The 23,148-nt window shown below is 35.9% G+C and overlaps 1 protein-coding gene across 2 annotated transcripts in view; it reads right to left on the bottom strand.

Annotated features, from left to right (window-relative positions):
• The window catches only part of mdfic (MyoD family inhibitor domain containing), a 165,769-nt gene extending 143,420 nt beyond the window's left edge, over positions 1–22,349 (bottom strand). Inside the window, exons 1-2 of one of the 2 annotated variants that reach the window (XM_028811269.2) lie at positions 21,998–22,349; positions 21,610–21,825 (exon numbers count right to left, since the gene is read on the bottom strand). In XM_028811269.2, the coding sequence (XP_028667102.1) occupies positions 21,610–21,694 (85 nt within the window). In that variant the 5' untranslated portion in view covers positions 21,695–21,825; positions 21,998–22,349. The remainder of the gene's footprint in view (positions 1–21,609; positions 21,826–21,997) is intronic. The other variant, XM_028811261.2, reaches the window with a different exon arrangement.
• Between the last annotated feature and the right edge of the window lie 799 nt (positions 22,350–23,148).

Here is a 23,148-nt window from a genome sequence, read left to right as displayed (position 1 = left end):
TCTAATTCTGCACTTTTAAGGCAAGGAAAACTCCCTCATTAATAGATCCATTTATACAATGTTGGACCCAAGATATCAAAAGCTTCCAGTAAGAGTCATGGTGGAACAACATCAAGAGGACAAAAAGTAGGCCTAAATGTGTCAATAGTACTTCTTAGCTGTGAAAGTGAAACAACATCAAAGGTTTCAAAATAATGCCATGATTAACAACAGAAGTACATAACATTTGAACAGTGTCAGAGCAGATAGTATCAATTTTGCTGACAAAGAATGAAAGAAACTGATCATATGAATAAACAGTACTATTTAATCCCTTATCTATGAATGAGGTAAATAGCTGCATTAATTACATTAAATAAGACCCTGGGTTTTTTAGAAGGAGAGGATACCAAATCTGAGAAGTAGTATGTTTACATTCCATAACTGCTTCCTGGAAGTTAAACAGAGAAGTCCTAAAAATCTGCTTAGATACAGTCACTCTGTCCTTCTTCCACCGCTGTTTAGCAATCCTGCAGTGCAGCTGTCATGTGGTGTCATTAAGCCATGGAGCAGGTCTTCCCTTTCTACAGCATGTATTAAGGAGAACAATAGAGTACACTTTCTCTAGAGCTGATGTGTCCTGTTTGCAATATGGAAACTAAACGTGCACCCAGTATTCCAGCTGACGCCAAACAACTGCAGTATATAGCTTGAACATAACCTCTCTTAATTTGTATTCCCCACATCATGATATATTACCTAAAATCCTCTTAGCCTTTTTGATAGCTTCAGTACACTGTGGATGTACAAAGAAACAAGTCCATTATGACTTATTATATATAATGTATACATTCAAGTTTCAAATCTCTGTGTATACACATCTAACATTTCTTACTTCCTACATTGAATACTTTATTTAAATTAAATTTCACATCCAAGCCTGTATTCTATCCACGTTCCTCAGCAATGATTCAACTGATTCTGCAATATCTGGGATTCTATGTAGTTTAGCATCATCTGTAAACTTAACCAGTTTGCTAATTATAATCTTATCAGAATCATTTATGTATATTAAAAAGAGCAACAGTCTTCGCATTGATTCTTGAGGGAGACCACTTTTAACATCAGCTAATTCTGAAAAGGTTATTTACACCATGACCCTTTGCTTCCTGTGTTTAAGTCAAATTTGTACCCATCCATACATCGCACATCATCAATAGCATTCTGGAAATCAAGAAAAACAATATAATATGTACCTATCTGATATATGCTTTTATTGCTTCATCATGGAAGTGTTAACTGCTGTCCAATACACCTGTTCTTGCAAATAACGCTAAACCTTTTCCTTAATAATTGCTTCCATTAATTTACCTGTGACATATGTTAGGCTTACTGGGCTAAAGTAACAATTTTGTATAATGGGACAACATTTTCCCAAAACGTTTCCCTAAATGCAGTGATTTAAAAAAATACAGAACAAGGTTTTATATATTATAATCAATAACTTCTCTAAACGGTATAAGAAATATGTTACCAGATTCTGGCATAGATATGAGCCTTATCTTCTAAACACTTCTGTCTCTGCAATTTCTAAATCATTAAATATCTTGGTCCCTGTTACTGCTAGGTGGTTATTGTCTCCTTCACATGTGAAAACGTTGGAAAAATGTAAATTTAGAGCATTTACCAATTCATTTAAGTGCACCTTTACCATTTCTAATGTAATTTATCTCTCTACTTGACTATATTTCTGCTAATACAATTGCGAAACAAATCTCTCTGGATCATCTTTTGCCATTTCTATTTCCTTTATATTATCTCTTTTAACTATTGCTCACATGCACTCACAAGGCCTATGATTAAACACGTATGCCTCTTGGAAGCAGACCTCATCAAAGCAAGCACCTAAAAAGTCCAACATCAAACAAGACTTCAACTGACATTAGTTTTAAAATTTAGATATTGAACTGCTTAATCTTTTTTAAATTAAATATATGTTTAAAGGAACTATAGTACCTACTATTTAATAGTTACTGAACCTCTCTAAGCTCCATATTTGCAATTAAAATGCTCTCAGACATCATCTTCCCACTGCTGCTTACCAGTTCTAAACAGCCAGCTAAATGTGTCTTTATTTGTACTAAACTTTCCCTTACTTTGGTCTGCTTCCCTAGGTGACTTTCTTACTTCCTTTCTTGCTCAACACAATTATCTTGACATCACTTGTCAAAATGTCCCCCCTTTACATGCATATTCTTATTGACAGGAATGCATGTCAGCTTGTGCTTGGTATAACTGACTGAACAAGAATTATTTTTTCTATACTTAATTTATTTAACTCTGTTAACTTGTTATTTAATATTAATGGCAACAGCTCTGGTTAAATTATTACTTACTGTCTGACCGCTTCTGATTAATTCAGCTGGCATGACATCAACGTTCTGAATAAGTGTGACAGTGTGCTTGAGTCCTGGTGAAAACACAGTAAAAACCCCTTCTACAGGACTACCCTTATAGCATGTTTTCAGGAATCAGTGGGTTGTATAAGGACCAATCAATTGGGAGGGGGGGACTATGATTCCGTTTTTATGAAAGATATGTTCTAAGTCTACTGAGTCTTTTTTAATTAGGCAGCACTTATTACCAATAAGGTGTTGAACAGAGTTCTGCTGAGGTTCATTTCTTTTTCTGTCTTCCTTTAAAGTGAAGGTTCCCTGCCTTTCCCTCTCCTCTCTTTGTCCAACTTTATTGGGAAGAAAAGAGATCGTATTCAAAAGCTTGACCCAGTTTGAACTCACTTCTTGGCTGTTCATGAGAGGATTATCCATAAGTAGTTTATTTAACAATATTTTATCAAAAATTCATGTATTTGGGACATTGAAGGCATATGACTGAATATCCCACATATGGATTATGCAACATGAGTAAATGGAGATTTTTTATGTATGTTTTTGCATTGTTTGCTAATTGTTCACCATTTGCTAATGTTGGTCACCATTGAAACCTATTGTGTCAGCAACTTTGTGATTTTGTTCTTCAACAGAAAACATGACATTCAATATTTTTCTCAGCCATAACTACAAATAATATGAGGCAAACCTCTCTGTATAAAATATTCGAGAATTACAGAGTGAGCTGTGTCCATATTTGTTATGGCAAACTGATTGAGAAAATGACATGGCAGAAAGAAAAACGGAGCGGCGACATCTATAAAGGAAATTGCTGTATTACGTAACTGAAAGAAAAAGAGTCCTACTTCATCCACTGACTGTCAAGTACATACAGCATGATAATCTGCTGGTACTTGCAAACTAATGGGGTTTGAATCATGATCTTGGTCTTAATCGAAAGTGTATGACCTTTTACGTTCTGGATTGTCAAAAACTTTGAGGTTGTGGAAACCATGAAAAAGTAAAATGATCAATAAAGTGACATGGCAGAAAGAAAAGCAGCATCATCTGCTACACATCTTACTGGTGGACAAAATAATTTATTGTAAAAAAAGCTCTTTACAAGCCCATCTATTGATAATTCCCTAGGATATACTACATATGTCTTCTGAATTCATAAACAAGTGCAGGAATTGTGTTAATCGATCATTGACCAAGACATGAACTTTGTAATGGTAAGAATGAAAAAGAAGAGCAACAACATCTATGAAGCTACATTTTTCATCAGGAGAACAAAACACTAATTTGCCAAAATAAGAGATTTCAGCTTGCTTTATATGGTCCACCTTTATTTGAGAATTATTTTTGGGTGGAGTATTCCTTTAATCATTAGGCTACCATTCCATAATAAGGCATACATTCACAGCCTACTAGTTTGTAAGACCAGGGGAAAAATATTTTTCATCTGCATTTTTAGACAATATTCACACTGACACTATAACATGTATGACTATCCGGGTTCTACTCCATGCTCCCTTCTTGCTTTTGGGAGCCCTTGAACCCGACACCGTCGGTAATGTCACCGATGAGCTTGGCAGTGAGGCATAACAATGAAGCAAGGGGATGGTGCAAAAAGTGCAAAGTGCTTTTATTTTAAAACAAAACAATCAAAACAGTGTCCAAACGAAAAGTGCAGTGCATCACAATTACTTCAATAAATAAATAATCCAGTAAAAGCAGGTGAAAGGTGGAGGTTAAAATCCATTAAAAAAACTCTTTAAAAAAACAACAAGGTTAAAACAATGGCTGGAAGCAGTCTCTTTAAAAACAAAGCCTGACCTGGTGGCTCCCCTGCTTCTCCCTAACTGCAGCTGACCTTCTTTCCACTCGACTGGTCTAGAGGCTTCCTGATCCCTGGCTTCGGTTCTGCTCTCTCCAGACCGAGACTTGGCTTCCCCCGGTGGCCAGGATGCTCACGTTGGGGAATCTACCTTCCAAGCCTCCCGACTCCCGCTGTCTTCCAAGGCGGGCCATCCTCCTTCCGGTCACTCCCTCTCCTCACAATGCTCAGCGGGAGCGACCACTACCAACTACCCAAGCGCTTGCTCGCTCTCTCTCTTACACATGCCAGCTTTCTCCTCACTGCTTCTTGCCTTTATCCTCACTCCTGCAACCTGTTTCTTTCTTTTTCTTTTCTTCGCCCAACTAGCCACCTCGCGCTTCTATACATCACGAGGACGTGGATCAGCTGTGGCAATCAGAAGCTCACGGGAACAATTACGGATGTGGATGACTCCTAACCTGTGCACTTAAGTGAGAATCGCCCGCATCACGAATTCCCCGAGAACCGCTTGGCCACACACCACCATGCCCCCTCGCTAAGCCGTGAGTGCAGCGATTATTTATTTTAAAAACTGGCCATTTTGACATGAGCTGTGGACCTGCTATACCACAACATGTCCCAATGTTTTAAATTAATTACTAATAAACTCTAAGGTAACTACTGTATACAGTATATAAAGGGCAAAGTAAACACAATGTTAAAAGATTAAATGCCAAACTATTGTATCACAGTTCTCTTTGCATGAATAAGTTGAATTTAGTTTCTTCAAACTAAAGGTATATGCTGTTAAACAACTGACTCTGAATTAAATAAAACTTTGTTTGTGCTATTCCATCTTATAGTCACATACCTTATTGAAGATATCTTGTTCATGAGAAAAGTCTGACAACAGCAAACACTGTCTGAAAGCAGAGGGGAGCCTGAAATGTGAGCTCAGTGAAGTGCATAAGACTAAGATAATACTGCTTCAAAGATTCTTTTTTAGCCACAGTCTATTTTAAGAAAATGAATGAAAAATCACCTAATTTATAAAATATTCTTTGTAATATGAAGACACCATTTATTATCACTCTTAATTCCTTATTTTGATTTTATTAATAAATTATCTATTTCAAACTTTAAAATCACCTATAGTTGACACTCAGCAGATATTATATTCCACCCTCATTTTTAGTTTCAGTCATCTAAAATTCTTTTCACATTGAAATGCTGATACTGAGACATCTCCATAAATTTTCATACCGTCTTTTAAACATCAATTCTCATTGAGCAAGAATGCACAATTAATGCCACTATAGTGCCGTCATACACTTTTCACATAGAGACAGTAATCCTGTCAGTAAAACATTCATACCTGTCAAACATGAGTCCGATGCCATAGCAACTAAAGCCAAATAAAATAACACTGCCTTTTCTAAAAAAAAAAAAGGTTGGTTTTAGTTGAAATGAAATTACACCATATTCTATAACCACTTACAAGACACTGTGGTTGCAATGATATTTCATTAGGTTTAATGTGTAAGTTTCACACACTGAGATTCTAGGGTTTTCCCGGAACTGATTCAACAGAAGGCAGTCATAACACAGGACAGATGTGGCTATGTGTTCAGGGATCGTTTCATTCATTTATTTAGTCAATAAATACATAAATAAAATCTGTTTTAGGCTGTTTGGTTAGGAAATGTACTGTTTCTGTTTCTATGGTCTCCAGATGGCTTCTCATAAAGAGCCCACTATAGTCTAAGAGAAACTTTCTAACTTAGTAAGTCAGAAAGAAAACTGATTTTAATTCAAACAAATTAAACAAATCCCAACAAAATGTCAATGAAGCACACCATCTCATAATTTCCTCTGATGTAACAAGTGTGCACCCTGCCAAAGAAGAATGAGCCTGCTTAGAGGGCTTTAGTGTCAAAGCAGCATTCTTTCCCAGATTCACAGTTTGAGATTTATATTATTATCTAGTCAGCTTTGTGTTTGCTTTTGCTACATTATAATTTTGGGGTGTACTTGGTGATGGATTTATCTTCCTTTACACATTCCACAACATTTATAAATGCATTGTACAGCAAACACATACATATGGAATACATTCACTTTTGTGTATGGATGGTGGGAAACTACCTGCAGCTTGAAACTTTAATTTTATATGCACACATATCAGCATCTGAAAAATGATTCATCTTTAATTTAGCTGCATCATAAATAGCCAAATAACGAGTCAGAGTGTGGCAGAGTACATCTTTATAATATCAGGAACAAGCCACTGACCAAAGCCTGGATGGGACACTAGGCAATTGCAGGGCACACTCAGGCACACCCTCGTAATGACTCATGACACTTTGCTGTCACAAATCACCATATTTTGCACATCTGCTGGTTAGATGTTTGTTCTTGTCTTTTTTATTTATTTTCTACCAAGATCGTATGCTTTGGATGGGAAGTATTCTACTAAAACTGCCATGATGGATTAGCATGTTCTTCATGCCAGATTTCTATTTTGTGTGCACTTTACTGACACAATATCCACAGGGTCACTGTAGTTTTGTATTTAATTAGCAGATTAGTGAACAATGGCTGGAGTTTATTAATGCCTATTAATACTGCAAGTTTTTAATATTTTACCTTCTGAATAAAAAAATGGTGTAGAAGAAACTTTAGTTATGGACAGGTTCACCCAAATTCTGATTTACCTATCAATATTACTGAATCCCTGTCAGTCTCATTATTTAAAATCAAAGTATTCTGTATGGTTGTCTTCAGGCAAGAAGGGGCCTGAGTTGCCTTGAAAGCTTGTATATTGTAATCTTTTTAGTTAGCCAATAAAAGGTGTCATTTTGCTTGACTTCTCACTACATGCATAATGGCTACCACAGAACAACACCCTAGTACTACAGATCATTATCTTAAGTATTTTACTTGATGCCATTTTCTATTTTACTTCTATACTTTACTTTTACTTATAATTAGTGTATAAGAACACTGAGTTTTCTTTGAAAGTATGTTTACAAGAATAAATCAGAACTGACACTGTGTGACTGCTTTCATCTGCAATATATTTAAAATATTTTGTAGTTATGGCTTTTAATTACAAATATTAAATTGGCATACTTGCCATTTCCTGAATTAGCCTTTTCCACTACAGGGTAACTTGGAGCTGGAGCCTATTCTAGAAGATTTGAGTGCATATCATAAACCAAAGCAGTACAGGACAATAGGATGTCACAGTGTGCACATGTGCATACAACCACAAAATATTCACAATAAGGCATTGAACAAAATTGGTAGGACACTGAGAAATTTCACATGCATATCCAGAAAACATTGAAAGGGAACAAACTAGGAATGGGTCAGGCTACCTGGAACTGTATGGCAATATTAGAGATGACTGTCCAATCTCAAAATGTATCTGTCATCAAGACACTTAATGCATACTGCTATAGTATAGCAATATACCATTACTCAGAAAACAAATTCCTACAACTAAATTTCCAAATTAACCTGTAAAATGGTGTCTGTAAAATGGTCTTGAACATCACACATGTATAATCTGTAAATAAGTGAAGCATTACATCTTCATGGGCATGGGGTTACAAAGGTTTTGTTAACATGCATAGAAGCAAAGAAAGCATTTTTATAACTAAGTACAGCAAAAACATAATGACTTTCTGGGTCATGTGAGATAAAAGACTGGCTACAGTAATAACAGAGGAGCTGACAATAGGATACAAATTATAGTAAATGAATACTGGGAAGAAAAAATACTTATGGAAAGTTTGACGTAGAAAAATCGAGCATTTCTTTGATATGCTGGGAGTGCCTTTACACCTTTATCTTTTAAAACATACTAAAACAGGAGGAAATTCTGGATTATTGCATTAGCAGGTGATGAATGGGAAGGGAAGTACAACTTACAAACAGTAAGGGCATGAAAAAACAACATTTCCAAAAAAATGGAAAACACAATGATAAATTATGTGGGACAGACTGAGACTTCTCATACGACAGGGGGCGTTAATTGAGACTGCATTTGTTGCCTCTAATTATAGACATGATCAAATACACAACCAAAAGATGCAGCATCAAAAACAGGATCCTTCACAATCAGTAACTCAGATGAGTTCTATTTAAAAGATTTACGCTAACCTCACTTTATGGCACAAAAAATATGTAATTGATATTAAAACAAGAGACAAGAGACTGCAGAGACAGATGTACTACATAGCACGAGTGATTCAGCACCTTAAAAAGCAGGACTACTGTTTTTATTGTTTAATTTAATAAGGGTAATTTATGACCCTAGCATGCCTAAAGACCAAATCACATTAGACAACTTTTCCAGTGATTTTCGATCACAGTCTTCATTTACATAATCATAGCTATCTTATTTACATAATCTTGGAGGTTGTTGGTGGCGCCCACCCATGAAGGCCAATCATCTAGTATAGCATGCCCAGAAACATACTCCAACTAGTCTGCAACTCCACCTTACAAAACCCAAAAGGTTTGATTTTGTCTTTAGTTGTAGACACATGCTCTGTGTGCATGAAAGCTGACAAACAACTTTTGCTCATCTGAAAGTACAATACATATGATGCAGCAACAAAGAATAAGACATGCAGGCATTTTGGAACTCAGAGAAGAGAAGCTCTCCTATCTGATGTCTTGTGCTTTATATACCACAACAGAATGGAAAAAAGAAAAAAGGTCTGGAATTGTGGTGGAACTTGCCATACCTGTAAAAGCTTTGTATCAGCACTAGATTTGTCAGGCAACACATTATTAGTTGTCAGGAAAAGGGGTAGCTCACCTGTGCTGAAATGTTGGCATGCTAATTTGATATGACCAGTGATTTTTAGTTCTTTAAATTGACATGGTCTGGCAACAAGATCAGCAACTACAGTCAGAAAGTCTTACATATCCTACAACTAGAAGCTGGGAAATGTGACATCAGCTTAAGCACACTTCTGTACTGTTAGGGTCAATGTGGGATGCATTCAAAGCATCAAATATGTACCTAGACATCAGGTCAAGTAAGCCACATCTTGTCTTGCTTTTTCCCTCATCACACTTGCAGTCTGTCACAAACCTGTAGACGCACAAATGAGTGCTCATAATCTATTTTCTAGCATATAGTTTCTCGTTTCTCCTGACTCCTAGCATCTTCTCAAGCGCTCCACAGCATGCAGGCTCTCCTAGCTCCCTCAGGCTGTGGTGGACATGTTAGAGTGCCTAAGGATTATTGAGAGCGCTAGAAAAATAGTGAAATGATTCACAACGAAAGAGACATGGTCTAAGATTTTAATGGGTAAGAAGATACATGAGATCAAAATAAACTACGTGACAAGAAATGAATATGACACTACTCAATTCTAAAGGTAAACAAACATCAAAACCAAAAACACCATCCTACAGATTGGACCTACTTGATAAACAAGTTAACTACACTAACAGAATTTTTACACAATGAATATCTACTGAGGGATAAACCAGAGTGCAATCATCAGCATAGTTATAGCATCACTTCTGTGACTTTACCAGCTTGATGATCACAGTCATGTGACATTACAAGATTGCATCCTGTAAATAAAGAAAACTAAGACGGGAATGAATTTGAACTTTGTCAAATCAAATCCAATTGAAAAATAAACATGTGAAACACAATCCTCAAGTGTTAAAACCTCTGAATATACAAAAACACACATATGAAAATGTATAATATTACACAGCTCCCTCAGTTTTCCCTCCTGCATGTTGGCTCCACTAGCTCCTTTCATCCTCCTGGTGGGCTCTTCACACACGCTCTCCTCACACCTTCCTTTAACCTAAATTCCTGAAAAGAACCTTCTAGATGAAAAGATGGGATTCTGCTTAAAAGTTCATTATCACACACTGGTATGTAGTTTTATTGCTTCTGTAAGTACTTAGTTTGCCAGCCCACTGCATTGATCACTGCTGGTATTTGGCCTCTCCCAATCTGCCATCCACTATAATATGCTGTAGTTTGCTTTACCAAACAAAGAAGACAGTTATTAACAACCAAAAAAGAAAACAGCCATATAGGACTATGCCTTCAACCATCTTAAAGTGAAAATAGCTTGTACCTTCAAATTTAAGATACACTTACAGCATACACAGATAAGTGATTCTGTAAAAGAGTTTGCACTATCCAAGTTTCTGCAATATTTTTAAATATCTTTATAAAATAATAACAACAGAGTTTTACTAAAGGTGGCACCTTATTTGCCTGTTAAATATTTAAGATACTGCCATTGGAAGACCACTGAATACCAGCTCTGAAGTCTGCACTTTCTAGGAGGATTAATTTTTGATTATTTAGGGAAACATGATAGTATCATTTAACTACAAAGGATTCAAATCATACAATCAAGTGTAGTAAAAAGAGGCCTGCAAAATTTTTATTTACTTTGTTGTGCTGTGGCAGTTAGCAAAGATGAAGAAAAGTGTTATTAGGAAAAGCTTCAAACTTGCACTCTCACTCTACTTTATTCTCAAAGTTCAAATTGTAACTGACACCAAAAAAGTTTTCTATTTTACTTTAATGTTTATTTAATAGAGCAGTTTTGAACTGAGCTTTACCAAAGCAAACAAGAATACACAAAGCAACACAAGATAAGATGGTAGATTATTACAACAACCATTCTGATCATTATCAACAAAGCAATGAGTGTTACCAATTCTTATGAGTCCCACAGAAACTGGCCAGTGGGTGTTAACTGAGCCTACTAACAGGTATAGTAGGTTGATTATGACTGATTTGGTTGTTGATAAAAATGCTTGCCTGCTTACTTGTATGTCAGCTGGTGTAACATATGCCTCTGCTTAAAATAAGTTTTTCAGTTTTTCAAATATAACCAAACCACTTCAAGTTGATATGCATTGAATAATATGCCACTAAAATAAAACATTAAATACTGCCACTTACACTAATGTATTCAAAGAGCAGCTCTTAGCAGGTAAATATCATAACAAAGTTCCTCATGTCAATACACATAAGCACTGCTACTGTTACTGATGACAACACTACTGAACCTTCCACTGGCAACAGTAGGTATCTGCTAGTCATGGGACTGATGAGAACTGATAACATCTGTTCAACAGAGAGATAACAAACATATCTGCAAGTTACAATCACATTCAAATAAAAAATAAATCACATGTGATTTATCTTTTATTTGAATATGATTATAATCAGGAGATTTCCTGGAAAATAGTGAGAGAGTGTGATGGGATTGCACATTTCCTACACTGAGTCGAAATACAAATGAATGAAGTGAATGTATATCAAAGTCACTTGACAATAGGAGTTTGGCATATTGCAGAACAGAATCAGCATCACTATAATATGAGCAAAACCATTGTTTTTTAAAAGACGTAAACAGTTGAAATGTATCACAAAATGCATAAGAAAGATGATTAGTTTGTAGGGTACAATTTTAGTTTTATGATGGATGAGCTTCAGGGGCCGACATAAATAATGAGTACCACACATTTGGTCCCATAAATGTAAATAAGCAATTGCCAATGTTTGTATGATTGGGTATTCAATTGCTTTCAGATTTTCTACAGCACTGTTCCTGTTCAGGTTTTCAGAGAGGCAATTCTTGCAGTAAGTACTCATTGACAGTCCATCACAGGGCACACTGACACACATTCACTCAATCACTCCAAGACAATTCAGAGTTGCCAATCAATCTAATACGATACCTATAGACTTTGAAAGGTAACATAAGTACTTGGAAGAAACACAAAAGACTACAGGGGGGTCAAAAGTATTTCAAAAAGAAATCATACTGGGGTACAGCCATTTGAATCAGCAAGACTGCTGTATAGCAACTGCTTCAGTCATGTGTGACCTTAAAAAATACGCAATATTTAAATTAAGAAATTCCAAAGCAGCATTTATTATGACATACAAAATACATAGAAATGCATACAAATGATAGTCAACTGAAAGTCAAATAAAAAATAACAAACATAATAGGAATTTATAATTAAAAGTTTAATATACTGTATTTATATCAAAGCATCTCAAACTTAGCAGTATTTAGAGTAAAACACATACTAAAATTTAAGAAAGCAATACTTCCAATAGCTGTCATTTTCATTACCAAAACGTCTGTAATTCTCAACAATATTCACTTGAATTTTGCTCCTACTTAAGAAGGAGTGCATGTAATTTAACCCATAATTGTCCTCAAATAAGCTCAGTTGCCTAACATTAGAAATGACAGTTATATCCAAAACAAACCAATTCTAACAGACAAGAAAGGTGACTATAGTAGTCTAACATAGTCTGATCAGCCACAACAATAAAATCACCCATTTAATATTGTATAGAACCCTCTTGTGCCACCAAAACAACTCTGACCATTCAAGGCCTAGATTTTATTAGAACTCTGAATCTGTGTCCTTTGGTATTTGGCATAAACATTAGCACCAGATACTTTAAGTCCTCTAAGTTATGATGTGGAAACTTAGTCCTAGTCACCAGCTATCCGTCCTTGGACTGCTTTTGATCAGTACTAACCACTGCATACCGGGAATACCCTACAAGACCTGTAGTTTTGGAGATGCTGTGACCCAGACATCTAGCCATCACAATTTCCTTATGCCTGCTGATTTTTCTTGCTTGCAACACATCACCTTCAAGTACTCACTGTTCACTTGCAGTTTAATATATATCACTTCTTCACTGGTGCTATTATTGGTGCTATTACTGGTGCTATTATTAACTTTACCTGTCAGTGGTTTTAATGTTATGGCTGATCAGTGTAGTTTAATTTTCAGAATAAAAAAAGATTCATATATAATAAACAAAATTCAACACAATGAAGAGCAGTACTCAATTTAGACTGGCATAACGGAACCCAATGGAGGGCTAATACTGGCTTTGCTTCTTGTGAATATTTTCCTTTTACAATGCACATTTCTGGTAATAATCTATTTGCAAAAGATAATGCACTTATCTATGGAATACTATCTGTTCCAATTATTCAGCATGTAGAATACATTAATTTTGCACGATAATTTAAAGGAAATCAATCAAATAATCCAGTCCTTTTAATACATTACAATACAAAACACGGGTGTATTATATTTTAATTCAATTCCGTTTGATCACACACTGAATATGCCTTATCTAAAAGTAAAGCCAACTTAGTAAATTTGATTCAATGTATGCTTGGAGTGCACTGCATTTTTTTCCATGACTACACGTTAATTGTGCCAAAACTAAATTAAACTGAATGACCTATCACTGTCTACAGTTGGAGCAAGGGGTGTGATGTTCTAGGTGGCCACAGCCATGTGCATGTTTCTCCCAGGACATTGATAGTCATTACCAAGGATGAACCAGGGTAAATTAGGATACAGCAACAGTTGTTGCTGCAAGTGCAATGTGATGTTTACTCAAACAATGAGTAAGATCTACATTTTAATTCAAAAAGTCAGTGCAAATTCTTCAATAACAATATATAAAAACATTGCAATGTGGAACATAAGAACCAATAAATAGATCCAATAAATAGGTAAAAAACAAGAATTATTTCAAAATCAAAATCTTCTTTGATCTTATTAATCTCCAGTGTGTCACTCTGTCTCTCTCTCTCATCTCCCCTGCTCACCCTCTGGGTCTTGCAGCAGGGCTAAGACACCAGTAAACACATTTCACCATCTGGCTCACATCCTAAGCACCTTCCAACAGTGTCTGTTTGGACCCTGAGCCTGACTCCCTCTTCCATCAACCACTGCTTCATCTTCTCTCATCCACACCGGCACCACCTCCTGATTCTGTGCTCTCTCTCCTTCTATTATTTTGGTTTTTCCCTCCTTCTGTTCAATCCATTTATCCCATCCTACTCAGCTATGTGATACTCCTGTAAATGTGAGAGCCATGAACAAGCAATCAGCCAATTCCCCCATTATGTAGTCCAAAGCTGCTCATGAGCCTCACATTCTTAAATACCCAGCACCTGCTTGGTCCTGCCACAACCACCTGGACACAATTCACCACAAGTAGCAACAAGTCATTCCAAACACGACTACCACATTAACTGCTATGAACATGTTCTTTAACACATAGGGTGAAATAACTAAATGTTAAGAGGTGCAATTTCATAGAAAATGTTTACTCTTAGTTTAAAACGTCTGATGCTGTTTGTTGGTAATTATCAGTGAGGTAAAATTTTCAAGGTGTGGATAGTTGTCTGTTTTAACTAATGTATTTATCAAATCGATGTTAATGTAATCACTGAGCTTGGGGTTTTCATATCTTTTTTTTTATTCTCACCTACTGTGTCTGCCTGATATTACATTGTTCTCTTATTACTTTTTCATCTGTACTTTGCTGAACATTTCACACAAACTGGTGCTGAAAGAATAAAACTGTCACAAAGTATGTTGTTGGCTTACTCAGGCAAGTTATAAATGCTCAGGACCGGCAGTAGGCTAATGAGGCCACTCCAGCTGAAAATGAAGGCAGCAGTAGATCCACATCTGGCCAACCTACTAGTGGAGAATTTGAAGAGTGTCTAAAACTTATCCTGCATGATGTGTCCTGGTGCTTATTATAATATATACTGATTTTTAGATATGTATAAGGTGATGCTGAATGAAAATGTAAACTTGTGACTGGAATGCGTCTTACTCCTACTTGTTGACTGATTATTTGATTTAATTTACTTTTGGCACAATTAACAAGTAATCATGGAAAGAAATGTAATACCCCTCATTGTGTACTGTATTGAAAAGTAATGAATCACTTGATTGGTTACTTTTTAATTATTACATAATAAATCATGGCAAAATTAAATGCACAACATAAACATGCATTGCATTTTTGTGCAATTTACATGCTGGATTGAGTTACCTTTGGCATGAATTGTATTCGCTAGTTATGTTTACAAAGGAATGCAAGTCACTAATCTCTGCATATGACTAGAGCCACATACGCATTACTTAGGGACATGCTACTTGTACTTAAGTTAGCAGTACTGCATCCAGCATTTGGTGGAACATCATGGGATAACAATGTGGCCATTTAGTTTGATTGTGATTTGAGTGTATGACTGTAAAGAATTTCTCGCTCAAGAAAGAAATTGGATAGACAATGGCCAGCATAGCTGCTTCTGCACAATTTCATAATATAATGGACTGACATGCCAATTTGTGATATATGCAGAGGACTAAGCATGTCACTGAGAGGCTTTGTTTCACCTGCAAATTTACTAACAAACAAAGCTTGAATGGAATTTTTTACAAAAAAGTAAGTGACAGGAAAAAAATCTGTGCTTCACATAAAAATGAGTTTTTAATTGTAAGATGATATACGTATTCAGTAAATGTTCAACAGATTACAAAATTTGAAAAGATCTTTCAGGCTGTATCCAGTGACGTAAATAAGCATCTTTAACAGAAAAGCACAGTTCCAATCTGTGTACATTTTAATATGGTAGTCTGCAGTGTGTCTCATCATTCTTTATCAGCTTACCACTGGCAACATAATGAAGCAAGGAAAGTAGATTTTGAAGATCATCAATGCAAGATCGTGATTAACCTTATTAATTCTAATTGCAAAGACACACAGAAACACAGGGGACAAAAACTCTATAGAATAAAATGCTACATAGCATTATAGTGTTGTTCATCACCCCCCTCCCTCTTTATGCAAGCTGAAATTTAAACAACAAGTTGGTGGCAATCACTTTTACAATTAGTGAGATTTATCTCTACTTTTTAGCACTTCATGCAGAGCATTGATTTGATTAACCAGCTAAAATGATCACTCTTGAAAGAAACCATTAGGCACTGTAAGTTTTCACTTCAGTTCTTGTTCCTTTTACATACAAGTGCCCGACCCACCAGACAAGTCTTTTTATAACTAGCATTTGATTGCACAGAACAACAGTAAGATTTTCTCCCAACTGGAATATGTAGATGTTTACTTTATAAGATTTTGTGAATCACAATATGGAGCAAAGATGTGTCTGAGCAAACATAAGAATTTATGGTTCTCAGCTGGTATAATAAAACTTCCCAGATTATAACAGAGAAACTCATGTTGTCATAAGAATGAACCAAAAAGATTACCATAAAGATTAGTTTTATACTAACAAAAATAAACCTAAGAAATACAATATCAGAATTACTCAACAATATAATCATTTAGAAGCACATCTTAGACAATAAAGCACTACTGCAAGCTAACATGAAAATCAGGAGATAACTAATTTAAAAATGAACAACGAAACAGAAACAGAAACAGAACCTTCGGTACTTGCTTTTGTTGATATTCTCATAAATAATTTAGTGTCTGTTGAAAATTGAGCAGTAGTCTTACTTCTATTAGAATTTCCTTTTAATCAGAAAGGAAAATGTGGATGTAATTCTGATAAAAAAGAAAAACTATCTTACTAAAGATGGAGAAACATTGTTCTGTGATCCATTGTTTCCTGGATGTATCACTTCAACAAGTGAAAGTTTTCTAAACAAAACATGGAACAGGGAGGGAAACCAGCAGCTAAAGTTAAAAGGAATGAGGAATGATCAATGGTATACCTAGACCATGCTTTCAAATAGTGAAAGGATTGAATTGTGAAGATGTGACTTTTGTTTCCCTAATCCTCACTCAAAGGAAATTTATGCTAATTTATATTCACTGTGCATTGGAGGTGCATTTCCAAAAAGCATTGTAACATTATGAACATTGTAATCTCCATTTTAAGATTGATCATGAATTTAGGAGTGTTTCTTAAAACCTATGATAACTAAAATTGCATGATAAATCCTAATCTATGTGCTCTCCATTCTTACTGTTTTAATGCTAAGAGCTTCTTAAATAGACTACCTCTTGCGCCAGCTATGGTGACAGACACAGAATACAGTACATTAATTTCACATGATGGCAATTCTTTTTGAATACTAACATTTGCAGTACGGATGATATCATTTTCACACTGAAATGTTAATGCATTCATAGAATTACATTTTATAGATCGATTAAGTTAATGTAAATAATAACATAATAACTGAATATTTATAAGTTAATATTTTGATGTTCATTAAATGTTTTGAAGAATATGCGTTCTAAGGTTACAATTAATCTTTACTTTGATGGAGATGTTTTCTGAATTGAAACTGGTTTTGGGGTAGAAGTGGGAAGAATTGTGGGGGTTGGTACATTTCGAAAGATATAGTATGGCTGGAAGTCTCAGTATCTAAACCACCACACCACAAACTGAGTACTTCTACATTATTTAAATTAATTTAATGGTTTGCAACCAATAACCATTTATATTTTTAGTCTCCAGCATAGTTACACCCGTCCTAAAAGTTTTATGCATTGAATGTACAAGTGATTTTGCAATTACTAAGAACTTTTCAGTTATACTCACTAAGTACTAATTCAGCAGTGTGTCAAAAAGCAAGAAACAGCAAGTTTGGCAGTGGACAACTGGTGGGCGATAGTGAGTATCCTGTCATGCATATTTATTGGGAAATGTAACTAACTCTCAGATGGTTGCCAAAGAACAACACAACACAGCACATCAACAAACTTGCAGCCTTACCGATTGCAAGGTATGGGTATATGAATAACTATAGAGTATGTAAAATGAACTTCTATTGCCTTCAAAAATCATTGGGTTGTATCAGATTTTTTAATCATTTGTGCTGTGTTTTGTATGCTGTTCTGCACAACATTGTTGTTGGAGCGGTTGTACACCTGCCCACTGAAAAACAAGAAGTCAGGATGGAGGTTACAAATGTCAATATTCATGATCTTAGAGCAGAGAGTGTATCCCAAGCTAAGCAGGTCACCATCACTACTGTTTTTTATATACGTATTTTGTCTTGTTCACCAATTTCTAACTAAGAGACTTTGCTTGTATTTAAATTCCACATATATCTGAGAAATAAATACAGTGTGTACCATTTGGGGGAGTGAGCACATTTTAAAAAATAATGGAATTTATTTACTCATCTTCATTTAACAGTTGTGTATAAATAACAGGTTGAGGTTATACACATTAAATATAAACATGAATTATTTGCACATTGTTAGGCTGTCCAAGTGGTATCTATGTGTCTGAAAGAGAGTAAAGTATTTTGGTAATGTGCTGCAACTTACTGTCTGTACTGTTTTTACATTCTTTTGCGTTTGTTTTATATTTAAAAAAAAAATCTATTTTGTGCATATTTATAAAATTTGCCTCAATCGTTCATTAAGTTACAATATCATTCATTACTTTTCACAACTTTATTTCAACCCTCCAAAGGACCAAAACAGTTATAGACCAAAACAGAATAATTAAAATATTATCTTATCATCTTATGATGCTTTTTTTTGTAGAAGATTTCTTAGGGAACCAAGTAATACTTTATCCTTTACTTGGAAAGAGGCTGACTAGCAGCGGTTTTGGAAAAAACAAGAAAAGGATGCTCCTACTGTATATACAGTACATCCACAGTAAAGATGCTTATTAATCATTAAGGTTTATCATTTTAGAGAGCTGCACTGCTACTTAGTTTGTGTAGTATTTCACAACGGACCAACTAAGGGACAATGATTGATCAAAATTAAGTCTTTTGAAATTAAACTTGTTTGGGGAGAATAAAAGCTGGTTGCCCACTTGAATCACCATTTTATAGTGCTTGGATGTAGGAGTCATAAAATAACATCTTTAGCTGCACTGCTATAACAGCATATTTCTTTGACAGCATTAGGCAATACAGATTTACACCATCATATGACTTATATATGAAAACAATTTTGCAGAAATGTTCACTAACTAATATTAAGGAATGCAGAAAGTAATCATAAAATGAAAAAAGTTCTATCTTGAACAGCATTTCTGAACATAAAAATACAGTAATCCCTCCTCCATCGCGGGGGTTGCGTTCCAGAGCCACCCGCGAAATAAGAAAATCCGCGAAGTAGAAACCATATGTTTATATGGTTATTTTTATATTGTCATGCTTGGGTCACAGATTTGCGCAGAAACACAGGAGGTTGTAGAGAGACAGGAACGTTATTCAAACACTGCAAACAAACATTTGTCTCTTTTTCAAAAGTTTAAACTGTGCTCCATGACAAGACAGAGATGACAGTTCTGTCTCACAATTAAAAGAATGCAAACATATCTTCCTCTTCAAAGGAGTGCGTGTCAGGAGCACAGGCTGTCAGAAACAGAGAGCAAAGCAAACAAATCAATAGGGCTGTTTGGCTTTTAAGTATGCGAAGCACCGCCGGTACAAAGCTGTTGAAGGCGGCAGCTCACACCCCCTCCGTCAGGAGCAGGGTGAGAGAGAGAGAGAGAGAGAGAGAGAGAGAGACAGAGAAAAACAAAACAGTGAAAAATCAATACGTGCCCTTTGAGCTTTTAAGTATGTGAAGCACCGTGCAGCATGTCGCTTCACGAAGCAGCTGCACACAGAAGGTAGCAACGTGAAGACAATCTTTCAGCATTTTTAGACGAGCGTCTGTATCGTCTAGGTGTGCGAACAGCCCCCCTGCTCACACCCCCTACGTCAGGATCAGAGAAAGTCAGCGCAAGAGACACAGAGAAAAGTAAGTTGGGTAGCTTCTCAGCCATCTGCCAATAGCGTCCCTTGTATGAAATCAACTGGGCAAACCAACTGAGGAAGCATGTACCAGAAATTAAAAGACCCACTGTCCTCAGAAATCCGCGAACCAGCAAAAAATCCGCGATATATATTTAAATATGCTTACATATTAAATCCGCGATAGAGTGAAGCCGCGAAAGGTGAAGCGCGATATAGCGAGGGATCACTGTAACTACAATAAAAAAATTAAATGTTATTTAGTACTTTTCATTTATTTTTTAACCTGATCATCCAGGGTGGTGGGCAGCTAGTGCCTAGCCCAGCAGCACTGGGTGCAAGATGCAAACCAACCCAGCACTGAAAATTATCATTGGGTTCTTATATTTCCCATAGTAAGATGATCATCTCTCATTTAGGATACATAAGATGCTTGACAAAGTGGTACAGTAATTATCACAGCCTGACAGCTGTTAGATCCCAAATATGATTCAGAGATTGGGTCACACCCTGTGAGGAGTCTGCATATTCTGCAATAGGCTTCATTGGACACTTCAGTATTACAAAAGCATTATTAAAATGATGGTAAACTGCAAAAGTGTGTTTCTGTGCCTTTTGTTGTACTTGTGTCTCACAAGACTTGCACTCTTGTATTCTTCCTCTGATTAGCCAAAATAAGCTGTAATAAACTGACTATCATCAAATAGATCATTCATACTAACAAAGTGACATCATATTAATTGCAGAATTTTCTCACTTTTCTTTTTGAAGTAACATGCAAGTATTTAATCTTGATATATTATTTGTTGCACGATTTGTTTACCTTTTCTTTTCAAAGTGCATATATGTAATATTTGCAAACTAATGTTTCATTTTTCTTTATTCGATAGTCAGTTTTGATAAAGCTGAAATATTTAAGCAAAAATTAATATAAACTCAGGATATTTATTTTCGACAAAATCAACGGATGATTCATTGACAGTTTATAAAATTATCTCCAGTAAAGGAAATGCAATAAGCATGCTTGGCTATTATAGTCTAAACTTAGGGGCAGGAAGTTATGTCAAAATTATAAACAGAACACAGTAACACAATTCATACACATTGTTTTTGGATACCTTAACACTTCATTAAATAAAATGGATTTATTCTAGCCATATAATTGCTGGCTTGCGGTATACAATGCCTAAAATTATATTCTTGAGACTATAAATAACCTTTGTGCTCCTGAATGTTGCAGCTTCTCTGTAACTGAAGTAACCCCAGAGGATAAAGTGGGCTAAACCTTGGCACTTGAATTAACATTTAATAGCATACTTTCAAGGTGGTCTACCTTAAATAATATGTACATGACTGCGCACACACACGCACATAAATATACTGTACATGGAGAAATGTGAAAAAAACAAAATTAGCTTTGACTCTGAACCTTTTGGTTTCAATTACATCGCTTAGAATTAAGAAAGTATTGAAGAGAGGAAGTTCATTTAATTAAAATAATTCCTTTGGCGTGTGTGCTGAAATCCCAAAGCTCTCCAGGACTACATTTACCCCTCTATACTGTATACATAAAAATGTCTGAATCTATGTGTGTGGGTATCACCTAAATAAAAGTATTAATAATTCTCACCTCTGTACTGGTATGAGAAAAAAAAACGCTTTTTAACAGTTAAACGCCATGCAAAATGAATTGCAGTCTAAAGAAAAAGTCTTATGAGTGTAGATTTTTCTTAAGCCTTTTATTAATACAGTATTACAATGATTCTCCTCATCGTTGTAGTAATTAGTGCATATTACACTAGTGAGATCTCTTACCCGTCAACAGCCCAATGTCCTCCTTCGGTCCCGTCTCTGACCCCGAAGGCCCAAGAGAAGATAGCTGCTTTTTCTCTTGGGACATCGGCCGGTCTTAATTTATAAAGTAGATAAATAAACACTGCTTTTTGTTGCTTGCTTTGGTTGGCTGTTTGTTTGTTTATTCTGAAGGCACGGCAATGCTGGAAATTAAGAGGCAGCAGTCACTTCTCCAACCTGCAAACAGAGAAGACAGAGATGCTTTATTGAGCGCCAGTCTGGACTGAGCAGCGCAAGCACGGCGCACCGTTACAAGTTGGCAGATGAGCCCCGATCCCAGCGCATGTGGACCCCGTTATTAAGCCAGCTGCTGGCGTACCGCTTCAAAAAAGAAAGAAACGCTCCGTACCTCGCTGGCATGCTCTTCTAGTTCAAGTGTGCCTTCTGCCCATTGCCCTTTCCCTTCTTTTCCTTGTCATAAAAAGTTGCGACTCTTTAGTTCATGCCTCCACATTCCTGTCGCGTCGCTTTTCTTCAGCAGCGGCTTCGCTTCATGGCGGATGAGCAGCACTTTGCGGTTTTACTATCACTTTCTAGCTTATTTCAGGATTTCGTGCTTTTTTTTCGTTACTCTTTGGGTAAAAGGAGTTTTGGTCCTTTTTTTCTCCGTGAAACATTTTTTCATCATTTCCGGATTCCGAAAACAGCTACATCTGGCTCCTAGCCACGAAGCACCATGGTGTCTGCAGGGTCCCTCAGCACACTAGATTTTTTTTTTAATTAAAAGTGAAAGTCTTGAAATAAGCACTCAACCCCCCATCTCCCCCCAAAAATGGACTCGACAGGAATTAAAGTTTGAAATGCTGGTGAAAACTGCTTTTAAAGATAATATACTATTTCGATAAAAAAAACATCACTAACTGGCTCACCTTCAGGGACCAGTTTTGTCGGAGGGGCAAACAATAGTGAGTCTGGTGACTGTGTAAGATATTTTAGAATCTATGTTCGTTCTAATAGAGACTATTTGACTTAGATAAAATGTAAGAATAATCTGTAAACATGCATCACAGTATAGTATTACCTAGGCCTTTAACCAATAATTATATCTTACAGCTAGTTATGGTTTTTCAGGTATGTGTGGTCATGTGTTCATGATCAATGACTCTCTTTGGACAATATCTTATAAACAAATTAATCTGTGTAATTTCTAATACATACAGTAATTGTTAAGTATACACTGTCAATAACATGCTTCTTACTAAATCTATACTGTTTCCGAGATATTGCACTGGTTTCATTCCGCACTACATAGTCCTTACATCCTTTTGCTTGTTTCAGTCATCATTGGCCCCACAGGATTCAGTTTTTGTCATTCTCCTCACCTACAGTATATGTATATTGGTAACATCATTAAAAATATTACATTTCTGTCAGCCCTAGTTTTTGAAGTTGTTTATTCTTGGCTGTGCATGGGATTTGTTTCAAGAATTAACTAAAAGTTATTATACGTGCAGGTTCCAACATTGCCCTAAGAAAAAAACAAAATAAACACTTGCACAA

The sequence above is a fragment of the Erpetoichthys calabaricus genome, chromosome 1, assembly GCF_900747795.2.
Source record: "Erpetoichthys calabaricus chromosome 1, fErpCal1.3, whole genome shotgun sequence".
In the NCBI taxonomy this organism is placed as follows: domain Eukaryota; kingdom Metazoa; phylum Chordata; class Cladistia; order Polypteriformes; family Polypteridae; genus Erpetoichthys; species Erpetoichthys calabaricus.
This window is presented reverse-complemented; position numbering and strand designations above follow the sequence as displayed.